This window comes from Armigeres subalbatus, chromosome 2 (genome assembly GCF_024139115.2).
Source record: "Armigeres subalbatus isolate Guangzhou_Male chromosome 2, GZ_Asu_2, whole genome shotgun sequence".
Lineage (NCBI taxonomy): Eukaryota > Metazoa > Arthropoda > Insecta > Diptera > Culicidae > Armigeres > Armigeres subalbatus.
In genome coordinates, this window is record NC_085140.1 from 404,131,808 (window position 1) to 404,155,258 (window position 23,451).

The 23,451-nt window shown below is 41.4% G+C and overlaps 1 protein-coding gene across 1 annotated transcript in view; it reads right to left on the reverse strand.

Annotated features, from left to right (window-relative positions):
* LOC134213332 (neural-cadherin) overlaps positions 1-23,451 on the reverse strand; it is a 98,232-nt gene that overhangs the window by 19,447 nt on the left and 55,334 nt on the right. The window contains exons 5-8 of the mRNA XM_062692316.1: positions 16,778-16,915; positions 5,260-5,497; positions 1,793-5,183; positions 1,559-1,729 (exon numbers count right to left, since the gene is read on the reverse strand). Of these exons, the coding sequence (XP_062548300.1) occupies positions 1,559-1,729; positions 1,793-5,183; positions 5,260-5,497; positions 16,778-16,915 (3,938 nt within the window). The remainder of the gene's footprint in view (positions 1-1,558; positions 1,730-1,792; positions 5,184-5,259; positions 5,498-16,777; positions 16,916-23,451) is intronic.

Sequence of the window (23,451 nt, forward strand, 5' to 3'; positions counted from 1 at the left end):
AGAATTGTTCAAAACGATGTCGATCTATGTTTTACGAGACCTTGTGAAATTGACAACCATAAATCTTACTTCGAATTTGCAAAGACCTACATTTTTCCAAACATCTTCATCTTGTAGCTCACCAAATTTCATAAAGCACCATGACAAAAACCAGGAACGTATTTATACCTCCAATGCATCTGATCACGCTATGCACCTCAATGCATTATGCTCACACCGACTGGCTGTTTCCCCAACTTCACATACGGGCAAGAAGACGAGACGTCTTCAACATTTATTTTCTCTATGAGTGACAGCACTTTCGAACGGAAATCTATCCACTGCAGAGCACCATAATGAAAATTTGAGAATCACAATAATGGTATATCCGTCGTCTCTATAAACTGGGATTATGGATGGTGTGTGTAGTGCCGACAAATTTTCATCATCGTTTGGGCTTTCGAAATCTGCGGAAGCTTAACGACGACGTGCACATGGAAGCAGGAAATTTTCTGGGAATGAGGTTGTAACGAGGGTTTTTTTTCGTAAAGTAATGGAACCATCACACACAAAAGCACACGAAAAATAATACTTCTTGGGAAAATAGGTTCACACAATGGGAGTTCTCCAGGATGGGATGTGATGATATGGTTGTCTTTTTTAATGGATGTGTTTTACTTGATATGTTAGCGAAAGGAAAAAAAAACTCACATGAATGCATTAGAACAACAAACGCAAATTAAAATTTCAAATCATATCACACAAAAAAAGTTATGACATATGATGAGTAAACAGGTCTCAGTGGAAAATGAAATTCAGTCTTTCAACCATTTTACATTCGAGTTCTAGTTCGTAACAAATAATCCATTTCATCCACTCATGTAGCATCGAAGAATGAATTACGATCACACATCTATTAATATGTAGTTGGTCTCATAGTTTTACGATGAATAACAATCTATCCACTTATCGGAAGCTAGAATCCGATAGAGCCAGCGCCCACAAAGCGCTACTAACAATCAAAGTTATGTTGTTGGAATTCTCGTCGATGCCAATATGAGATGAAAGAATTTATATTTTATGGTTCGTAAGTCAAGTCAACCGCCACCGTCACCGTCGGTTGACGTTGGCTCACGGATTTGCTTGACCAACTTTGACTGAAGGCAGCAGCACGGTCGATGGTGGTTTGGGAATAAAAATATGATGAGATTTATGAAATGGATTGCCGAGCACGGTACTAGCTATCATGAATTGTGCATGGTTGATGTGGTTTGGATGTCGTTGCCTTGTCATATGTCTCCGTTTTTCTCTGGTTTATGAACGTCCAGCTGAACTGATGAAGCTCGGCGGATTTTATTATGTATGAGAAAAGGCGGTGACGGTCGCGTCCGACAGATCCTCGTCCCAAGTAAGGGTAGTCCAAACGACCCGAGGATGTTCAAAACATGGATGAATAATAAACAAGGGTGAAAGAAAGCACGTGAATGTTATGTTCGGATGATGAGTTATGCGATGAAGTCTGATTTATGGGGTGGTCTGTTTTTCTGGTTCTGCAATGCAAATATATGAGAGTACTTACGTGCACTCGTATTCATTCCACAGATCCACACATTCGAATGGATCCGGACAGATGACATTGGCACATGGCTTATTGGATGGACAGTTTCGTTCGAGATTGCGGGCCATGGTTGCCTGACCCCACTGGGTTCCGTTCATAGCCGGTGGAAGCGGCAAATGTTTACCTTCGAGTCTGGATGAGAAATATGAAGTTCATATTAATTAGAATTCAGTTGTCAACACCTTTCGCACTCACCTTATATCATCCAAACAGCTCTTTTGGTAGTCGGCGTACACCTCAAACGTCCGCACGCCAGTATATTCTGCTTTACCACCAGCGTAGACACCTTCCTGCTTATCCACCAGCAACCACTGATGCCCTTCAAACGTGAACGTCTCGTTGTATCTCCTTCCTTCACCGCCATCCAGCTCCAGTGTTGCAGCGGAACCGTGACGATTCACCCTCACCACATGCCACTGTCCGTCATCTACGGCAATCGCGTTCAGCCAAATATCTCGTTCTTCCGTTCGTAGAGAATTTAGATTGTACCGGAACCGTAACCGAGCATCCTTGATCTCCAGTATTCCGTACTCGCGATTGTGCTGATCACTAACTCGGAACAATTCACCATGCTGTTCTCTCGTTCTGAACCTCAACTGAACCAGCGTACTAAAGCGATCCGGTTCAAAGCTAAGCGCATACTTCACATAACTCTGCTGCTTAAACGTTGTCGGTATCGTTGGGATGTTACAAGCTGGACCAGTCCATCCCGGTCGGCACTGACACCTTGCTTCCGTGAAGCTACCCACGCAGTTTCCATGCTCCCAGCATCGGGAAGTTTGTTCACTCTGACTGCATACTTCCTCCGTCTGTGGACAACCTGCCACACTATTCCGAGACAGTCCAGGATGCGCCAAGTCATACAATTTACTATTATGCACCAGATTCTTTATACAACCATCGAATCCTTTGCCCATCGGCATATAATTCCACCTATAGTGGGTCGGATCAAACTGTTCTCGATAGAAACCTCCAATCTGTAGAGGAGCGTTCACATTTAAGTACTCATTGAACGGCGGTATAGTTCCCCGTGCTTGGCAAGTTGCATCATCGAACTCTGGCGTTGATCCATCCTCCATCTCGTTCACTTCCGCCGATTTACAATAATCCACAACCATTCGGACGTTCTCCGTATCCCAGAATATGTCCAGCCTGTGCCACTCGCCATTGTCCAGGGTAGTTTTCGTCTTGACTCTCAGCTCCAGCGTGCCGGAACCAAAGTCAATCAGCAGTCTTGGGTAACCTCTCTCCAGCTCGACGGAAATGAAATCAGACACGAGCAACTCATCTCGCTCCGGTGGTACAATCGGTCCATTGTACAGCAGCAGACCGTCAGATTTTCGCGTAATAAACTCGAAACTTAAATGCGAATCGTCGCACATATCCAGTGGTGGATACCACGCCCAGCCATTGCCTCGGAAGCTTCTCGTCGTTTGCTGGCAACGTGGCCCTGTGTACCCTGTAGGACACGAGCAAGTCAACCCGTAGCGAGTTTCCATACAACGACCGCCGTTATAGCACGGAGACGAACGGCACGACTCCGCTTTACTGAAGTTTCTCGCGCCGCACGTGCATTCAGCCAGCACATCCACCCTCACACCAACCAGCGAAGTCTTGTTCGCATTCACCATATATGGCAGCGAGCTAATGTCCAACGTGTTCGTACACGACCCTTCGCACATCTGATTCTCGTACAAGCACTCGTCGATTCCAACCATGGTAATGTTAATGCCCACATCCTTCTCAATCTCCTCTCGATGCATCAGCACAATTCCATTCAGCCGCACGGGTTTGTAATAAGGTGAGCCATGCGCCGAAAATCTCACATCTGTTAGGGGAGGATGCTTTCTCCTCAGCTGTACACTAAACACGTCCACGTTCTCTCTGTCCGTATTCAACAAATCTGCCAACTTATCCTTAAACCGATCCAACTTACTCTTCGCTACCGTTTGAGTTTTGTAGTTCCACACCCGTATGAAATCCTCATCTGTTATACCCGCTATCCGAATTGACCCACTGTTGATCACCGCATCGTGGGGAATCTCCCGCACCGTAACCGTAACGTTCGCCGGCACATCTGCCTGCGTATGCTTCCGATCATACACCTTGAACCGTAAATTATACCGCCCATCCTTCGTTCCCGTTCGCATCGTTATCATGCCCGTGTCCTCATCCAGCTTGAACCTTGGGTGCTCGTGATTCGTCTCCCAGTGGAACTTCTTATCCGGAAGATCCCAGTCGTCCAGATCGTACACGTAGACCCTTCCTATCTGCGTATCCGGCGCCTGCCCCAAATAATTGTACACGAATATCTCCTTCGCACCGGGTTGCATCTTATTGTCGTTCACGTCTCCTATCACCACCGTCAAGGTGCTGGTACCGGTCATTGCTGGATTACCGTGATCTTTGATCACGATCGGAATCAGGTACTCTTTCTGTTGCTCCCGGTCGAATGATCGCAGTGAGGACACAATCGCCATACCGTCACCGTTGGCGCCCTTCTGGTCCTGTTCAACCTTGAATGAAGCCCGAATGATGTCGTCTGCTCCAGGGTCCAATCGGAACTGGAACGGCGGTCCATTGCTCTTGGAGCGATCGTCATCATCGGTGGCTAGAATTTCTACAACCTTTCGGGGAGGAACATGTTCCGGCAGAACCGGTCGGTAGTCTTTGAGGAACTTGGGTGGATTATCGTTGATATCCTGAACAATTACGGTCAATGTGGCGGTGGCGGTTTTCGGTGGAATGCCGTCATCGATTGCGAGGATTTTCACCTGATGCCGGGGTGTAACTTCACGATCCAACTGCCGTTGGATAGTAACGGTGCCTTCTTGGTTAATCGAGAATTGTCGCTGTCGGTCGGATGACCGATCAATTGCATAAGAAACTTTACTTCGACCACCCTGATCCGGGTCGGTGGCTTTGAACGTTTCCAAAGTTTTGCCTACGTCAGCGTTTTCGTACACCGAAACTTCAATGTTCGGTCGTTCGAATTGAGGTTTGTTATCGTTAATATCTCTAAGTTTCACAACCACCCACGAGTATGCCACGTGGTATTTGTCATTGTCATTGTCTTCTCCCTTATCGTTCACCTGTATCCGGAACCGGAACCCATTGCTCTGTAGTTGGTCTTCATAATCCAGTGGCTGAACGATCTTCAAGCTTCCCGTGCCGTCGTTGTTTCGAACCATGGTGAACTTGTCCGCTCCGTAGCCACTGTTATCAATCACCTTGTATTGGAACTTATTAGTTTCGTCCTCATCGTGAACCGTCACCGTGAGAATGGGCATTTCCGGCAGGTTTGTGCCGTCCGTTTCATCCACCTCGGTGAACCATTCGTCTTTGGTAAACTGCGGCGGCATGTCGTTTATATCCTTGACGCGTATAGAGGCCGTCCCAGTCCCTTTCAACCCCCCTCCATCCATCGCTACCACCTGTATGGAATAATCCGGCGTTCGTTCCCGATCCAAACAACACACGGCCGTTTTGATGACACCTGTGTCAGCTTCGATTTCGAATATCGGTGAGCCCGTCTCCTCTTCTATCACATTCTTTTCGATCGAATATATCAGCTTTGCGTTCGTACCTGTGGCGGATTCAATGATCGTCGTATGTCACAATTACAATTCATCATAAGCAACAGCGCAAAATTAAACACTTACCCTCATTTGGATCGTCATAATCGACGGCAGTCATCGTCATTACAACCATGCCGGCGGTTCCGTTCTCAGTAACGTTACCAAAGTAGACACCCTGCGGGAAGATGGGAGCGTTGTCGTTGATGTCCTTCAGGTTGACCTGCACGTCCGCGTAGCCCACCAGACCCTCGCCGCCTTCGTCCTGGGCGAACACCGTGAAACGCCACTGAGGTCTACCGTTCGGTTGGTCCCGGTCCAGTGGCTGTTCGCGTCGATTGGAAGGCATTGCAAAATGGGAATAAATTGAAAATTAATTCACTAAGTGGCAATTTTGGAGGCGTGACATGCAATAATGCTCCCTTTTGAACGGCGGACACAGGAATATGCTTTGGTGGTGGTTCCTTTTTGTAGAAGGACCAAGTAGTAATCTTTCTCAGAAACACTACCGAATTTTCAGCATCATAGAGCTCAACGACCGCCTTATCGCTCGAGTGATATTAACCGTCTTGAATTGAATTTATGCTTATAATAGGCGTGAAAATTTCCGAAGACCATCGTAACAGGAAAATAAATCTTGCTTTGATGTGTTTTTGTTAGACATTTATGCCTCTTGGAAGGAGTATGTAAAGAAAGAGAGGAAACTTTAATATCCTTATTCCGTTCGTGATAAGTGCTTTTCGTAAATTGAAATAAAAAATCAGATGCAGTAGCTGTGTATGGAATATCAAAGTGCTCATATATTTACAAGTTTATTGTTAGAAGTTTTCACCAACTGAGATAGAGCCCGATAACCTTTTTCTCATATAGAATCGGCAACCGCAATGGTATCTTTAAGTCCAATTTCAGCTAGCTGCATCGTAAACTCTAGAGTGAGCACAAACGAGCATGAAGGAGTATTGGCAAAATAATGTTCAAAAACATTTAGAGATGTAAAAGGGAAAGTTGACCATAACTCTTAGTTCAAGTTCAAGAAATCACGAGCTTTCCATGAATTTTCACATTTATCATGAACAACGCACAAACAATTTCAAAAATTGCTGAGAATGAGAACAGAATGTCATTTACAACTCTCTACTTTTAGTCTATTCAATTGTAAACTTCGGAACTAATCAAAAAGTGGTAATTGCTTCCCAAAAAATGCCTCTCAGAATGTTTGGGAATGTAAGCAGAAAAATAACAATTCATTTTTCGAAATAATACGGATCTATTATTTATTTTTTTCTACAGACGAGATCCTAACCTATATAAATCGGGCTGGTAGTAATAACATTTCGTGAGGAACCAGAAATCTGACCAGATGATTAAAATGCTATCGAAAGACATTTCTATGAACTCGCTGTGATTTTATCATGGAGTTTGAGAAGTCGATAGCCAGAGTTCAACTTGAGTTCCTTTGAACTCGTTTCATAAAAACATGAGGTTTGAAAAATCCCCTGTCAGAAATAAAAGAAATCTTATCGTGCAGATGCTTTTTTATCGCTGATCGATATTTTTTTTCGTTTTATTTGTATTTTCTTTGCGTAATTGTGTTCAAATCACGAGGTTCCCTTTTTTGTACAGTGTGGTACAGAACTGTAACTGGAAGCAGGAGAAAAGAATTGAAGGGTCCCAAGTATACCGACTCAACCAACACCCGTCGCAGAGAGTTTCTCCACTCTACAACAAGAGAAGAGAGCTGAGTGCTTGTAGCTGGAATCCTTGTGGTTTGAAGTTCGAAAGTTGTGGATTGAAAATGAGCTTCAGAAAAGGCAACGGAACAGCAGAGCTGTTTCCTCCGGAGCCACGATTCCCACCAGAAACTGATTCGATTTCAACCACAATACAACCGATCAAGCCATTGTTTAGCACTTGTCCATCTGTCGCTGCCATCAACAGCGAATCCCCTACCGTACTCCTTGCTTTCCAGATCTCGCAAAAGGATAAGGCCTACACGTCTCCATGATCTCTTCTGATTAAGACATTTTCCACTCTCCGCAACTAAAGACATCTAACAAAGACCACGTAACCACGTATTAGGGAAGATCTATTAATTACGTGACGCAAAAATTGGCCTTTTTCAAACCCCCTCCCCCTATGTCACACTTTTTGTATGAAACATGTAAATTTTTTGTAAGGATCGTCACACTTCAGGCAACCCCACCTCCCCCATCTAAGCGTTACGTAATTTATGGATGTTCCCTTACCAAAATTATCACCTCCAATGTTGGAGTAGGTTTTACAGTTTCCAACACTCCTAAACGAATCTCACCAATACGTCTATCGAAGTACTTGAAAATGGCCTAAAAACCCAGCGAATAGTCAACAATGACGGATCTTCTGCCAACAACGTGGCACAACGGTTGTTCAACATGTGCTGCCCTTGACGTGTCAAAAATATCACACACTAGTACAACATCTAAGGCAGTGGTACCCAGGATGCTTACTATTAAAGGCCGCACAGACGTTTTGAGCTTTTCGTAGCAAATAACAAAGGGGTTCTTAAAAAACTCTAAGCTGCATCCGCTTGATATTCGAAGCAAAATTCGTTTGAGTTTCTAAATAGAATCCGTTTGAGATTCTAAAAAAAATCGTTCGGGAATCTGAACAGAATCCGATCAGAATTTTAAACAGAATCAGTTTGGAATTCTAAAGAGAATACATTTGCGATTCTGAACAGAATTCCGGTCAAGATTCGGGGCAGAATCCTTTCGGAATTTGTATGAAATTTTAAATACAGTCCGTTTAGAATTCTGTTTGAGATTCTGTACACTGATCAGAATCCGATTGAAGGTTCTGAACAGAATCTGTTTGCGATTCTGAAACGAATTCGAATGGTAATGGAGGTAATAATCCGCTAGATTTCAGTTTAATTTCTGCGAAACCTAACTTATTTTGAGAAATTAAAACATTCTTATCACGGAGTTCTGGGATCCTCCTGAGCCGTGCGGTAAGATGCGCGACTACAAAGCAAGACCATGCTGAGGGTGGCTGGGTTCGATTCCCGGTGCCGGTCTAGACAATTTTCGGATTGGAAATTGTCTCGACTTACCTGGGCATAAAAGTATCATCGTGTTAGCCTCATGATATACGAATGCAGAAATGGTAACTTGGCTTAGAAACCTCGCAGTTAATAACTGTGGAAGTGCTTAATGAATACTAAGCTGCGAGGCGGCAATGTCCCAGTGGGGGATGTAATGCCAACGAAGAAGATATCCCGAGGCAATAACATCGAAGTATGTTTGCCATCGGCCTGCATATCATCCATGTGTGAAGTTATGAATTTCATGAACCGTAATGATAAAACTATTCAAGATTTATAAATCTTGCTTCAACATCATAGTGATGTGAACTTGACAGGTTTCCGAATACACCGAGATATTGGGAATGATAGAAAGCTTTTCCTATCATATAATGCTTATCAATGGACCACACGTAATGTATTCTCAAAAAAACCTTCGCGGGCCGCAGGAAAACGCTTGGAGGGCCACATGCGGCCCGCGGTCCGCACTTTGGTAATCACTGATCTAAGTCATCGTTTAACTGATATTCCAACCGGAAACTTGGGACCGACACCGGAACGACGAAGATTTGCCAAGCAAAAAAAAAAACCCTGTTCAGATTCCCCGGTAGTCAAGACCCCTCTGAACAGGGGATAGACGGAAGAGTGACTCCCTCTGCAAACATTCTAGCAAGCACAACCCCGCAAACACAAGATCGTATATAATAGGGAATAAGTGTATAAAGTGGAGGCGTGCACTTTGCATGCAGTCAAATGGAGCAATGCGCATATATGCCTCCACCTTATACACTTATTCGCTAGCATATGCGACTTTCTGTTGGCTGGGAAGGTATGAAGTAGCTAATTCTCCGATGGACTCCATGAGCAGTAAGCAGGCCATGTCTGACCTTATCGTTACGCTTTGATCTTCTCCGGTCCATCTGCTCTGGAAGGTAAGTTCCAACCCGGGTTATAAGTCTCGACAAAACCAGCATCTTAGGCAACCCGAGCACCACAATCCAAGTATTAAGTCTTCAAAATTCCAGCAGTCCTCTGGATCAATGTCACGGCACATCTGTCAACATAATCACCCTTCTGAATACTAACAATCCCAGTTCCCGTAACGGTGACAGTCTTCCAGCCATCTTTCCCTTTTCCACGCTGCCTCTGGAGGTCAAACTCTGACTTCAGTTGAACATCAATGCTTACTGGGACAACCAGGCGAACTTAGAACTGTTAAACAACGATAGTTCACCCTGGATCGGCCTTCAGAAAATAAACCGTGTCTCTCCTGACACCATAGACTGATTACTTGAAGAAAAAGTATAAATAGGCCAGCAATCTAGGTACCAATACGGCAACTAAAATCCTTCGGGAGATCTCCTTCGACGTACTACAGTTTGGTGAAGGCCTTCCACTCGTCGAAATGAGTTGATTCAATAGTATAAGTTCGCTAATGTCGTTCCTGTTGGCGTGACTAACATCTAGGATACTTTGACCTGGCATCCAAAGTACCGGTACTACAGGTGTCATGCCGACGTTGATGATGAAATTAAATATGCACTATAACACGATACATAATATATGAAATATTGAATTTTATTGGAGCATAATTTGGCAAACTACTTTAAATGGCTAAAGCGCCACTAGCGTTCTAGTACTTATGCTTCTACTTCGAAATACATACGTCAAAAGGGTACGGCCATCAACCCCTGCTAGTACCATTCGGTTCATCCTCCCTACACTACAGTAGGAGTTTGTTTCCGACCTTTATTAGAGCAACCATTTCCTATTCAGGTCACAGTTGACGCCACTTCCTGACTTCATCCAAAGCGCCATAGATGCTGCTGGTGCGTCAATTTCACGAACCAGTAGCCGACTAGGACGAAAAGCCCTTCGTTGGTGGTCGAACAAAGGCGTGAAGAAGGCCCTCCGAGCGCTTTGGAGGTTTCCCCCGGAACATCCAAGAAAGTTATATAAGGGCGTTGTAAACATGTGGATAAAACCACTACGAGTGCTGTGCCGCCCAAGAAGCCAAGAAGCAGCAATGGAAGGACCTTACCGTCAACTCGGCCCAGTCCATGGGTAGAAGTATACCCCTGTCCGAAAATCGTCAGCGGCTTTGTCGTAATTTTGGATGGCGGCGGCATTTTCGGCGTCATGACCTATGTCATGACAAAAGCCATTTTGGCCGGCGTGAATTAGCGTTGCGATTTTTTTATTGTGTTCGTTACTGTAAGATATAAATCTTACATCAAAATATATTCAACGGGAGAATCTTTTTAATTTAGCTGAAAAATTTAAATTGTGTGAAGTACGAAATAGGCAAATGGCATTTTCGGCCAAACTGACCTTTCTGACAAACGACCAAACGGCATTTTCGACCAAGTGATCTTATCGACCAAACGATTTTTTCAGCCAAGCGACCTGTTCGGCCAAACAAGATTTCCGGCCAAATGATAATTTCGGCCGTTAGGGAAAACGACTTCTTCGGTAAAACTCTGTTTGGCAATTGCGGCTTAACGTGTTATTCGGCTACGTGGCATTCGGCTTGAATAACTTTCGGCCAAACGACCCTTGCACTCTTGAAAAAATCTCACACTCTTCGCATTCACTATTGTTCGATCCAACTACATTTTTGTCGAACCCGTTCAGCAAACAACATAAAAGTTTGTATAATCCGTTCGGTAAAATTACTTTTTCTGGCACATGAAATGTTTGGTCAGACGACGTTTTTAGCCGTATGATTCCCGTTCAACTAAATGTCATTTTTGACCAAATGGCCTTTTCTGTCAAATAACCATTTCAGCCAACTGGCATTTTCGGCCTAATAACTTATTTGGCGAATGATGAGTTCGACCGAATAACATTTTAGGCCAAACGTCTATTTCGGTCAAATGATGATTTCTGCAAAGCGACTATTCCGGCCGAACGGAATTACCGGCCGAATCATCTTTTTGGATACGACCTTTTTGGCTATATATCCATTTCAACTAAATGAGCTAATAATTTGTTCGGCTAAATGACGGGTAGACACCTTTACGTGGTGTGTTACGGGTTAAGATCTACCACGGTTACATTGCCAGTTACAGGCAAATCCTGACCCAACGAATACCTTCCTAATTATCCAACTCCGTGGTACTTATAAGTGTGCGGCTAAGTCGGTGGCCTCTCGTTGAGTAAGTACCACATCAACACATCCTTCCTCTCCCTAGTTACGGTGAAGATGGACGTGGCCAGGAGTTGTAATCCTCATGCTTTTGTTATTTTTGTTTAAGACTGGAATCAAGGACCACTCCTCTTCTTGATTTCTGATAGTATTCTAGATAAGGATCTCAAAAGTAAAACATGAGTATCACTAGTGTCCAATCTACGAATTACACCGTAACAATGCTAATGCTAATGCTAATAATTTGTTCGGCTAAATGACATATTCGGCAAAACAACCTTCGACAAATGTCTTTCGATCGAATGACTTTCGGTCAAACGGCTGTTCAAGAAATTCTACAAAACTGTCACTGCAAGTTCTATTTAATTTTCTGAAAGCTCCTCAAAATTTTAACGGAAAACTGTATGGGATTTGTAAAGAAATCATTGGCATTTAGAGTTTCCATTTCCCGGCCATTTTCGTTGTCCCGGGATTCGGGATAAAATTGTTCGTATATCCCGGGAAATCCCGGGATCCCGGGATTTTTCGATTTTTCTTAAGAAAACAATATTCAATGTTCAGGGGTAAAGTTCATATTTTAGAAAGGCCAGATAATACAGATTTCAAATTGGAACTCAATTCAATTCTAATTTGAATCGATTCTTTCGAACAAAAAAAATAATATTCACGTTTTTCTCGGAAGGTAGGGTTACGATGGTATTTTGGACATCTGAATTTTTTTTGGACTTTTGGTTATATTTTATTCAATTTGTTACATAAATATGGTTAGAAACGTGATTATAAGAGAGACTAAACAACCACATGTTTCTTATTTATTTAAACAAAGCTAGGAAGAAAAACACGCAAAATTTTGCCAAAAGTCCAAAAGAGTACCCTTTTGGAATATATGATCGCCGAGTCCGAGAAGAAGGGTTCGCTGGCGGTTGAAGTTGGCTTGACTGTTTGCATTGTTTTGAATATGCATTGGGTTTAGACAGTTGCTGGGATTGCATTCAATACCCTAGTGACGAAAGATGGAAGTAGGGTATTGAGTAGAATCGTACTAAGCCCATAACCTATTGGATATATGGGAACCCTCTCACAAAGAAAACACAATACTAGAGTATCCTCCAACCCATGGCAGGCTACTAATTGATACTTTTGTCAAGAGCTGCAGCTCTTTCTAATATTGAACAGATCGCTTCCTAATCTTGATGTTAATCGTTAATTTATCGTTATCGCCGATAAAGTTCAACGTAATCGCTTGCTGCGATAAAGATAAATCAACTCAATTATTATCGGAGTTCGATAATTTAACGTAAGTTAACTCGATAATTTAACGATAATGGGGGTAATAGATTACGCGATTAAAGTTGGTATACAATTTCGACAGAAGCCGAGAATTGGACAAATTGATTGCAGCCTGTTGACCAAAGTTGATCTATCTTCTATATAGTTCTATTAACTTTCTCCGATATTTTAATGTCTGTTCCTCTCTTACTAATTTAATAATAAGAAGTTATCGATTGTGCATCACAAAGAACCTTGGCTCCGTATACATGCCTGAGCCTACCAAATAAACAAACTTGGAAAAAACATGTCTGATGGTTGGTATAAAAATATGATATGAGTTAATCTCCAAAGTTGGGTCTCGCGTTCAAAACAAATAACTTTTGTGAGAAGAAAAATTACACTGTTTGCGAACTGGAAATCAAACAGTATCCATTGTCCCGGGTATCCCGGGATTTTCGGGATTTAAAAAATTATATCCCGGGAATCGGGAAATCCCGAATTTTCCTAAATCCCGGGATTTTTTGTCCCGGGATGTCCCGGGATGGAAACTCTATTGGCATTTGGTATTGGAGTTTCAACGAGATATTTTCAATATATCAATCGAGAAAGGCTACGAAAATTCGACTTCAGCGGATTCTACGAATTTGGATCGTCGTATAAAATTAAAGATCAGTGGTACGACAAATTTTATACGGCGGCTGAAGCAAAATTGCCGACGGTGGCGTGATGCCAAAAAACTGCAAGCATGCATTTCAGACCGCAACATATCCTACAACTTGACTTCGATTATCTTAGTAAGTGGCAGAGGTACATCACAACAATTAGTAAGTGGCAGAGGTACATCAACCAGAATCGCGCCGAACTTGTTGAATTCTCTTTCGTTGCTGATTTGTCGTTCGCTCTCGCCAGGAAGTACTCTGGCTCAGACGTAATGGGATACATGACTAAAACCCTACCTCTTTTTGCAAAAATTAATCGATGTGGTCAATCAAGCCTGGTCGAACCAACGTGATGAACTTATTGTAAACATAAAAAATCACGATAATAAAGATCTATAAAAAAAAAAGCCTGGTCGGACCGAAAATTTCCAGACGAGATGCGACTCAGCCACGTCACCCCAACACCGAAGTGTAGCGTCTCCTCTTAGGATGCCTCCACATGTCGCCCTATCTCACAAACCAAGGATGTCGTTGCTAAGGTTTTCGAGCTGTTTACGCGAGAATCTTGAGTCCGACAGAAGATTCGACTTCCGACAGCATGCTTTCCGTCCGGCGCCGGGGACTGCTGAGCATCACCATCCGGAAAATTTGTTTTTTCAATAATCTGGGGGTCAGACATATTCAATTGGTTCAATTAATCGATTAAGTCGATACAAAATATCGTGAAAAGTCAATTCATCAACCTGTGTCAGAGATATTATTGCCACCATGAATATGCAAAGTAATGAAACAGTTGTACATATTGCTTTCAAGTTATGTGAAAGCTCTACCAAAAGTTCCAAGCACTTCAAAAAAGCGTCGTTACGTGATATGGGCCCTCTTTAGCGATTGAATGCGAGGCTTCAAAGCAAGACCATGGTTAACCTCCGAAGTGTGTTATTAAGAACTTTCAAACATTGAAACTGCTGTGAAAGCCACCGGTTTCGGTACGGTTCAATAATTATTCCAGAATCTGTTGGGGTTTGTTGATTATTTTGACCAATTTAAGTCAAAACAAATCGTGTTACACCTCAAATTTCATGATTTCACAAAACAATGATAAGAATAATATTTTGAGGAGTTCCTGAGCTTTAAGTTATTTCCTAAAGACAATGAATCTCTAGAAGTATACGAAGGGACGATTCAAATATGACGTATACTACTTTTTGTGATTTCTAGAATTAAATTTGTAAATGGATACTTTTCCGATAACAACTGTCCTTACAAATTCTGAAATAATTCTGGAACCGGATTAACCTGAAACCAGCATGAATCGAAATTTGAGATCCATGCGGATGGAATGCAAGTTGTTGTGAAGCAATCGGTCAAGAAATGTGTTTTTACTAGCAGTTTAAGTTTTGGAAGCCCTTAAAAGCAGACATCAGTGACTGAAAGGTTAATAAACACTAAGCTGCGAAGTGGTAATGCCCTGGTTGCCGATATAATGCCAACAATAATGAAGAAGAACGTGATCTGAAAGTGCACCGATGATGATTGTTTTATATCAAGCTATTGACATTATAATTAAATGGGCGTAAAAGATTAAAAAAAGCATTCAAATAAATTCCATTGATTGGAAGCTCAAGTCTTATACTTATTTCCATCACTGTTGTGTTAACGTACGTCATTCCAGATGTTAGATAGTGTGATTGGTATCATCATCTATTATGTCGTGTAGCACTAATCCGATGAACTAATCAAAAGTCCATCCAAACAAACATCTTCTACTGGCACTCCATCATCGATCGAATTCAACGCACCGAACCTCGCAACCACAGCCAGTAAAGCAATCTTAATTCTGACTCTATCTTCAGCTTCAGCGATGAACAGCCTGATAAGCAATTTGGTTCCATAGCACGGGGTGCCTATTCCATTATAAAACGGGTGGTGATCGAATTAGCTCATTTGATAGTATGGTTGGTATAAGTGCCATGGAGTTTTACGAGGCCAAAAATTTTGAATTAAAGAGATTGATTTAAGAAACAAAAATAGGGATGATAAATATACCATGAATTGAATCTCTTTTACAAGATCTATAGAAGGGAGAAGCCATAATCTCTATCACAAGCCGAATCCACCTATGGGATAATAAATGGAACTATAATGAGGCTTATTTTGCATGGAACAACTCCATAATAGTAAAACTAACTTTTCCATGTCTTGACTGATTCTAGAGGCGTGTGGGCACAGATAGCGTATTATGCAAAGGCACATAGAGTTGTTCCTCGATGAGCAGCTTCGTAGTGACAGCATCCCATCATCAACCATTATCAAGATCCTTCACGTTGCACAGTTTTCTTTTCATAGTCTGTCGCAGATGTCAAGAACACACCGACCAGTAGTGCATAGACACATACATACACACACACATACAATCTACCAGATAGATTGCATAAGTTTCATGATTTATGATAGCGTTCGGACTGGGGTATCCGGTGGTGTCGGTGCAGCGGTGGACAGATCGCTCCTTGGCACGGAATAATATATTTAATGCATGTCACACTGCTCCTGAGTCTCTTTTTCTTGGTCGCAACAACCGAGATTTCTGTCGCCTTCATGCCAATCAGACGGAAAGCGTTGATTGGAAGAAGATTCGATTTTTATATGCTGTCAAGTATACCCATTCGGAAACGGGTTGGAGGTAAAAAATATTGTCCGTCGGTGATTTCTGAATTGTTTCACCACTATTTGTTCAACGATAAACTTGAAATAAATGTCCAAACGACCATTGATTCTATTGTTTCATAATTTGTTCGTGTTTGACTTACCACAGTGTAAACTACATATGGAATTATTTCCTGTGCTTTTACAATACCAAAGTCTAATACGGTTGAATTAATTTAATTTTTTCAAAACATGTTTCTTCTGCTGGGCTTTCTGTTCCGTACAAAGTGTTTTTTGTGTTTTGCCTTTCTACAGCGTGCCATCGATCTAGCCATCCGGAAGATGCTTCCAGTGGAACCATACCTCAAGCATGACGCCGCGCCACACAGTCTCTGACGTCATATTTCCGGATGAACAGCAGAAATTACCTAATCTAAAATCCTTAGCCCCGCCCATCTTTAAAGATTGTAAACTTAGCCTCGAGTCATCACGAGTACGTATTTTTTTTGTCCTGTAATCACTCTTATTGTAAAGACTATCTACTTTTGAATCATTTTCAAATGTTTGCTCGTTATTTTCCCGCTGTAACAGCACTTTTATTTTAAAGGTTTTCGCAGTTCGCACCCTTTTAATTCCAGCCTTTCCACCCTATCTGCCATTTTGCTCTGACGGCATTTATTTAAAATAGCTGTCTGAAGAGCTCAATTCCAATAAAAAAATTCTGTCCTTTGCGCTCCTGACGAGATTTAGCAAAATTGAAAGTTTGCAATCCCCAACCAGTGCAGTAAGTTCTTCAAACTCATTAGCCTTCAATTGACCTACCTTAAGCACGAAGATGTCTCCGCTGGTCCGATTGATGTCGAATTTGCTGTTGGCCGGGTTGTCCGGATCGATACCCTGCCCGGTCAGGAAGTACACGATGTTCTGCGGACGGTCCTTGTCGCCGTCGGTTGCTGTGACCTGCACGATGAGAACGACGGATGGCACCACACGTCAAAGATCAGGCCGGCAAAGGTGGCGAGTTTAACCCATAGGCCATTCCAGCATCCATGGTATGCATGACAAGAAATGAAACGGAAAATTTAATTAATATCGTGCGGATGGTTGATAACGCGTCGAAAGGAAATTATTATTTCAAAAGCAGCGTTCGTGAGGGAGCCGGTTGGGAACTCGTCCGCTGCAGCAGCGCTCGGAACGTGTGAACTCTATTACTTGTGCTTTAGTGAGTTGGTTGCAGCTAGCAGGAACATATTTTGCAGCAAATTGCGAACTGATACCAACTGACGAAGTGGAACTAACATAAATTAATCTTGAAATTAGATTGTTCGTCCGTTATCACGCCCGATGCAGCTCCTGTTCTGGACGAGTTCGTACACCTCCACATCACGAGCCGTGGGTTATTAGTAAGAGAAGCTGAAAATGGGGAAAATGAGTGCATGCATGGGCTTCAAACGAATATTACTTACATATAAAGTGTGGATGTGTGAACATATATCAAACAGTAAAAAGGAAGCTTATATTACATGAAGATAAAAGATACTTGGAGAAGGAGGAGGAGTGACCTATGAGACTGGGTTGTTAAACGCAAACTACACACTCAAGCACACGTAACTGGCTTTGGTACTATGATGGAACAGCTGGAGCAAACGATAAGGCTAAGACTGTCCAATGGGAAAAGGAATTAAGTACAACATGCGGGTAGAATGGTGATTAATTTGTGTGGTTCAAGGATTTTCGGAAAACTGGCATGAAGGCCGCCTCCAGTCGACGTCCCACTTTGACTTTCTCATAACAATTTGAAACAATCATCATTAGAGAGCACTGAAGAAGTGATAGTGCTCGCAGTATTCTTGGTTCAGTAATTTTAACATGGCAGTAGTTTAATAGCCAGAATCTTGAGTTCCTTTTCCAGTATCGTTCTACTTATTTTAAGAAATTTCTACAATTCACTTTAGGAAAATCTCTACGCTTGTGAGATCAAAATACAGATTAGTAGTTCGGTAATGGAACGATGCTACAGATTGAAAATTGTATCACATATATAAGTACGTTCAGCTAGTAGTTTAAATAAAATAAACTATTGCCTTTTTTCGTATAATTAGTATATGAGAATGTTTTCCTTTCTAATTATAGTATATAAGAATGCACAATGAATACTGTACTTCAATTGTAATAAATTAGAGATAAAGTAAATAAGAACAATTTGTAAAAGTTTTTGTTATATGAGATAACTTTATGAAGAATTATTCATCTTGTGGTTAAATTGTGTATGCTTATCACTATCAATACAATTGTGGAACAATCATAGAATGCTTCTGAAAACTTTTAGAAGTTGCAAATTTTTCGAACTACTACTCGAAAGTGTTCTCAGCTGGTGCCAATCTGAAGAAAACAGGACGTTGATCCACGCCTCAGATGGCTTGATATATGGTGCTATCAAACAATAGTCCATTTTATAACGAAACAACTTTTTGCTCTGATAAAGTTCAAAGTCAAACTTTTCGTAGCTGAGAACTTGCTGGATTGAGAGCTATAAGAATTGTTTCCAGCAAGCTAAGAACTTATACAATGACAAAGTTGCCTATGGCTTTAGGACCAAGAGAAGGAAGTGGGCTTGGCCTATTCCGGATAGGTGGCTAAAATGTTATCTTTATCCTTTGTATGTCCTTTTTAAAGTTTTCAATTTGGGGAGAGTTTTACGTAGTTAAACAATAAATATCTATTCAAGTATCAAGTAACGCAGCAAGGTGTGGGGTTTACTTGCACGATATCACGAATTGCGTTTTACCAAAACCAACTGTTACTAAATAAAACCATCTTCTGAAAGTTGTATCTGAGAAGAATTCTACTTATCGAAGCACAATAAAACTCAATTAACGTTCTGTTATCTGTTGTCATTCGATTGCTGAAAAGATTTTTACGATTTCTTCCAAATTACCTACCAGTATTGTCATCGTAGGAAAACTACCAACGATTCAGCAAGAGAAAGCAATAGCTTAGTGGGAGTTCGCTGATTGGTATCTTCGATTTTTATGGCCAACACACAGTCCAAGTCGCTTCCTTCGGTCAATATAGTTTTATTGTTCACTCCACTATGCCTTTCATCAGGTCAGCATCTTAAATGGAGAAACCATTCACGTTTGCCAGTGAATTAATTCCTTGGAAGCTGGATCTAGCTAGGAAACAATTCTATTTTTAGCTCACATCTGTCCCTTCCAGTAGTACACCAACTAATGCGAATGAAATACGATTCATTCAATTTTGACTGTCCCATGACTTTTACCTATTATACTTTTCCACCGGGGCTTCAACAGAATTAGGATGATATGTTACTAAAGAACATCAAAATAAGATAAATTGCTTTAACAGCGACCAAACCAAGATTTCCTCATCGATCGTAAAACAATTAATTCTGCATTTGTAACAAAACCTGTCAAAAGTGGATCTGTCGTTTCTATGCCCAAGTGAAGACAAATGGACCTGAGGGTTATTCGTCATAACGTTCCTAATTGAGCAATAAAAAGCGAAAGCACGGCTAAATGTCTCACGATGAAGATATCTCAGATTACGTCATTATGTCGAAAGATACTTTCACTCAAAAATTAATTCAATAAGTTGACGAGAACCAATTCGTAGGAAGAAAAAACGAAATGATTCAACATAACAGCCATAGAAAGTGTACTCAAGATCAGGAATTCAATTAAAAACTGCTTTTGAAACAGGTGTATTATGCCTCTTAAGCTATGAACGACGACGAAACCGGTGCTGGTGGTATAATTTCGCTTCCAGAGAAAGAACAATTTTGTTCAAAAAAAAAAGTTTACCAGAAGAAGAGCAAAAGTTGAGGCACAGAACGAGCGCATAAAACTGCCTGTCACTGCGGTGCCGGCCGCTTCGTCGCAACACGTTGAAAAGTTTTCATTTTTTCGGCACTTGAAGATGGTTCGACTTTGGCAAGGAATTTGGCAGGTTCCGTTCTGCAGATAATAATAATAACTGAGAAAAAAAAAACAGGTTGAAAGTTACCAGTTCCTGTTGTTGTTTTTCCAGTTTTGGAAAGAATTGCGGATATCGTCAACGAGGGGTAAAAATGGGTCACATATCTCAATGGGGAAGTGAGAATGGGCCACCTTTGGGGTGGATTTAATGACAATGGAATGCTTTTGAGACAGGGTGGCGATGAAAAGAGCAGTTTTGAAATTTAAATCGTATACTTCCAGTAAGTGTATGCAAACAGTACTTTCTATTCAGCCATTAGGGGAACTTTGTAAGTTTAGAGAATGTATATAATATTATTTTCTCTTTAGTGTAGGCTGTATCGTGATGCATTGCCTATGGTTTTCAATCAACTGACCACTGATTTTCTTTGGCACAATTTCTACTCAAATCTCGATCAGGCTCATATTCCGAACACTCGTTATAATGGGATTCATTTGAAGCAGTTCGTAATTATTACATAAATAAACCAATTTTCTTGGCGGCATACAGATCAAGATTCGAATTGTCCAACTATGAGATAACTTAGAATTTCTGCATTGTATAGCCTTCAATATAATTTTTGCCTTTCTCGTATACTAAGTATACGGTAAAGGCTATATGATCGCTCCAAAAACAAACTTTTTATAGAAGGCCCGGAGACCCATAGTGTTATATACCGATCGACTCAGCTCGACGAATTGAGGTGATGTCTGTGTGTATGTGTGTGTGTGTGTGTATGTGTGTGTGTCTGTGCGCACCCACCCAAAAAAAAATGTCACTCATTTTTCAGGCACTTATCCTTAACCGATTTACTCGCAACAAATTGCATTCGACGCAGGATACTCTACCATTGTTTCCTATTGGAAATTGTCTCAATTTGACTATGGGCTCGGAAATTATGATCAAAATACCACTATTTTTTATAAAAAAAAAAATAGTAAAAATAATGTCACTCATTTTTCAGGTACTTATCCTTAACCGATTTTCTCGCAGTTGCAATCGACGCAGGATACTCTACCATTGTTTCCTATTGAAAATTGGTCAGATCGGACTATGGGCTCGGAAGTTATGGCCAAAACACGACTTGTTTTTTTATAAAAAAAAATAGTAAAAAATGTCACTCATTTCCAGGCACTTATTCTTAATCGATTTACTCGCAACAAGTTGCATTCGACGCAGAACACTCTCTCATTGTTTCCTATTGAAAATTGGCCAGATCGGACTATAGGCTCAAGAGTAATGGCCAAAATACTATTTTTATAATGCACGAGAAAGGTACCATCACCGCTAGGTGGATTAATCAGGGTTTTTATATAGCATATAGGATATTTGTCCGAATAAGTCATTTAGCCGAATAGGAAATTTGACCGAATGGCAATGTTCTATTCGGTCAAATGACCTATCCGGCCAAATGACCTGTTCGGTCAAATGACCTATTCGGCCAAATGATCTATTCGGTAAAATGACCTATTCGGTCAAATGACCTATTCGGTCAAATTACCTATTCGGTCAAATGACCTATTCGGTCGAATGACCTATTCGGTCAAATGACCTATTCGGTCAAATGACCTATGTGGTCAAATGACCTATTCGGTCAAATTACCTATACGGTCAAATGACCTATTCGGCCAAGTGACCTATTCGGTCAAATGACCTATTCGGTCATATGACCTATTCGGTCAAATGACCTATTCGGTCAAATGACCTATTCGGTCAAATGACCTATTCGGTCAAATGACCTATTCGGTCAAATGACCTATTCGGTCAAATGACCTATTCGGTCAAATGACCTATTCGGTCAAATAACCTATTCGGTCAAATGACATATTCGGTCAAATGACCTGTTCGGTCAAATGACCTATTCGGTCAAATGACCTATTCGGTCAAATGACCTATTCGGTCAAATGACCTATTCGGTCAAATGACCTATTCGGTCAAATGACCTATTCGGTCAAATGACCTATTCGGTCAAATGACCAATTCGGTCAAATGACCTATTCGGTCAAATGACCTATTCGGTCAAATGACCTATTCGGTCAAATGACCTATTCGGTCAAATGACCTATTCGGTCAAATGACCTATTCGGTCAAATGACCTATTCGGTCAAATTACCCATTCGGTAAAATGACCTATTCGGTCAAATGACCTATTCGGTCAAATTACCCATTCGGTAAAATTACCCATTCGGTCAAATGACCTATTCGGTCAAATGACCCATTCGGTCAAATGACCCATTCGGTCAAATGACCCATTCGGTCAAATGACCTTTTCGGTCAAATGACCCATTCGGTCTAATGACCCATTCGGTCAAATGACATATTCGGTCAAATGACCCATTCGGTCAAATGACCTATTCGGTCAAATGTTCTATTCAGTAGAATGTTCTATTCAGTCAAATGACCTATTCGGTCAAATGACCCATTCGGTCAAATGACCCATTCGGTCAAATGACCTATTTCGGTCAAATGACCTATTCGGTCAAATGACCTATTCGGTCAAATGACCTATTCGGTCAAATGACCTATTCGGTCAAATGACCTATTCGGTCAAATGACCTATTCGGTCAAATGACCTATTCGGTCAAATGACCTATTCGGTCAAATGACCTATTCGGTCAAATGACCTATTCGGTCAAATGACCTATTCGGTCAAATGACCTATTCGGTCAAATGACCTATTCGGTCAAATGACCTATTCGGTCAAATGACCGAATAGGTCAGCTATGAACGATGGTAGAGTATCCGGCCAAATGACCTGTTCGGTCAAATGACCTATTCGGCCAAATGATCTATTCGGTAAAATGACCTATTCGGTCAAATGACCTATTCGGTCAAATTACCTATTCGGTCAAATGACCTATTCGGTCGAATGACCTATTCGGTCAAATGACCTATTCGGTCAAATGACCTATGTGGTCAAATGACCTATTCGGTCAAATTACCTATACGGTCAAATGACCTATTCGGCCAAGTGACCTATTCGGTCAAATGACCTATTCGGTCATATGACCTATTCGGTCAAATGACCTATTCGGTCAAATGACCTATTCGGTCAAATGACCTATTCGGTCAAATGACCTATTCGGTCAAATGACCTATTCGGTCAAATGACCTATTCGGTCAAATGACCTATTCGGTCAAATAACCTATTCGGTCAAATGACATATTCGGTCAAATGACCTGTTCGGTCAAATGACCTATTCGGTCAAATGACCTATTCGGTCAAATGACCTATTCGGTCAAATGACCTATTCGGTCAAATGACCTATTCGGTCAAATGACCTATTCGGTCAAATGACCTATTCGGTCAAATGACCAATTCGGTCAAATGACCTATTCGGTCAAATGACCTATTCGGTCAAATGACCTATTCGGTCAAATGACCTATTCGGTCAAATGACCTATTCGGTCAAATGACCTATTCGGTCAAATGACCTATTCGGTCAAATTACCCATTCGGTAAAATGACCTATTCGGTCAAATGACCTATTCGGTCAAATTACCCATTCGGTAAAATT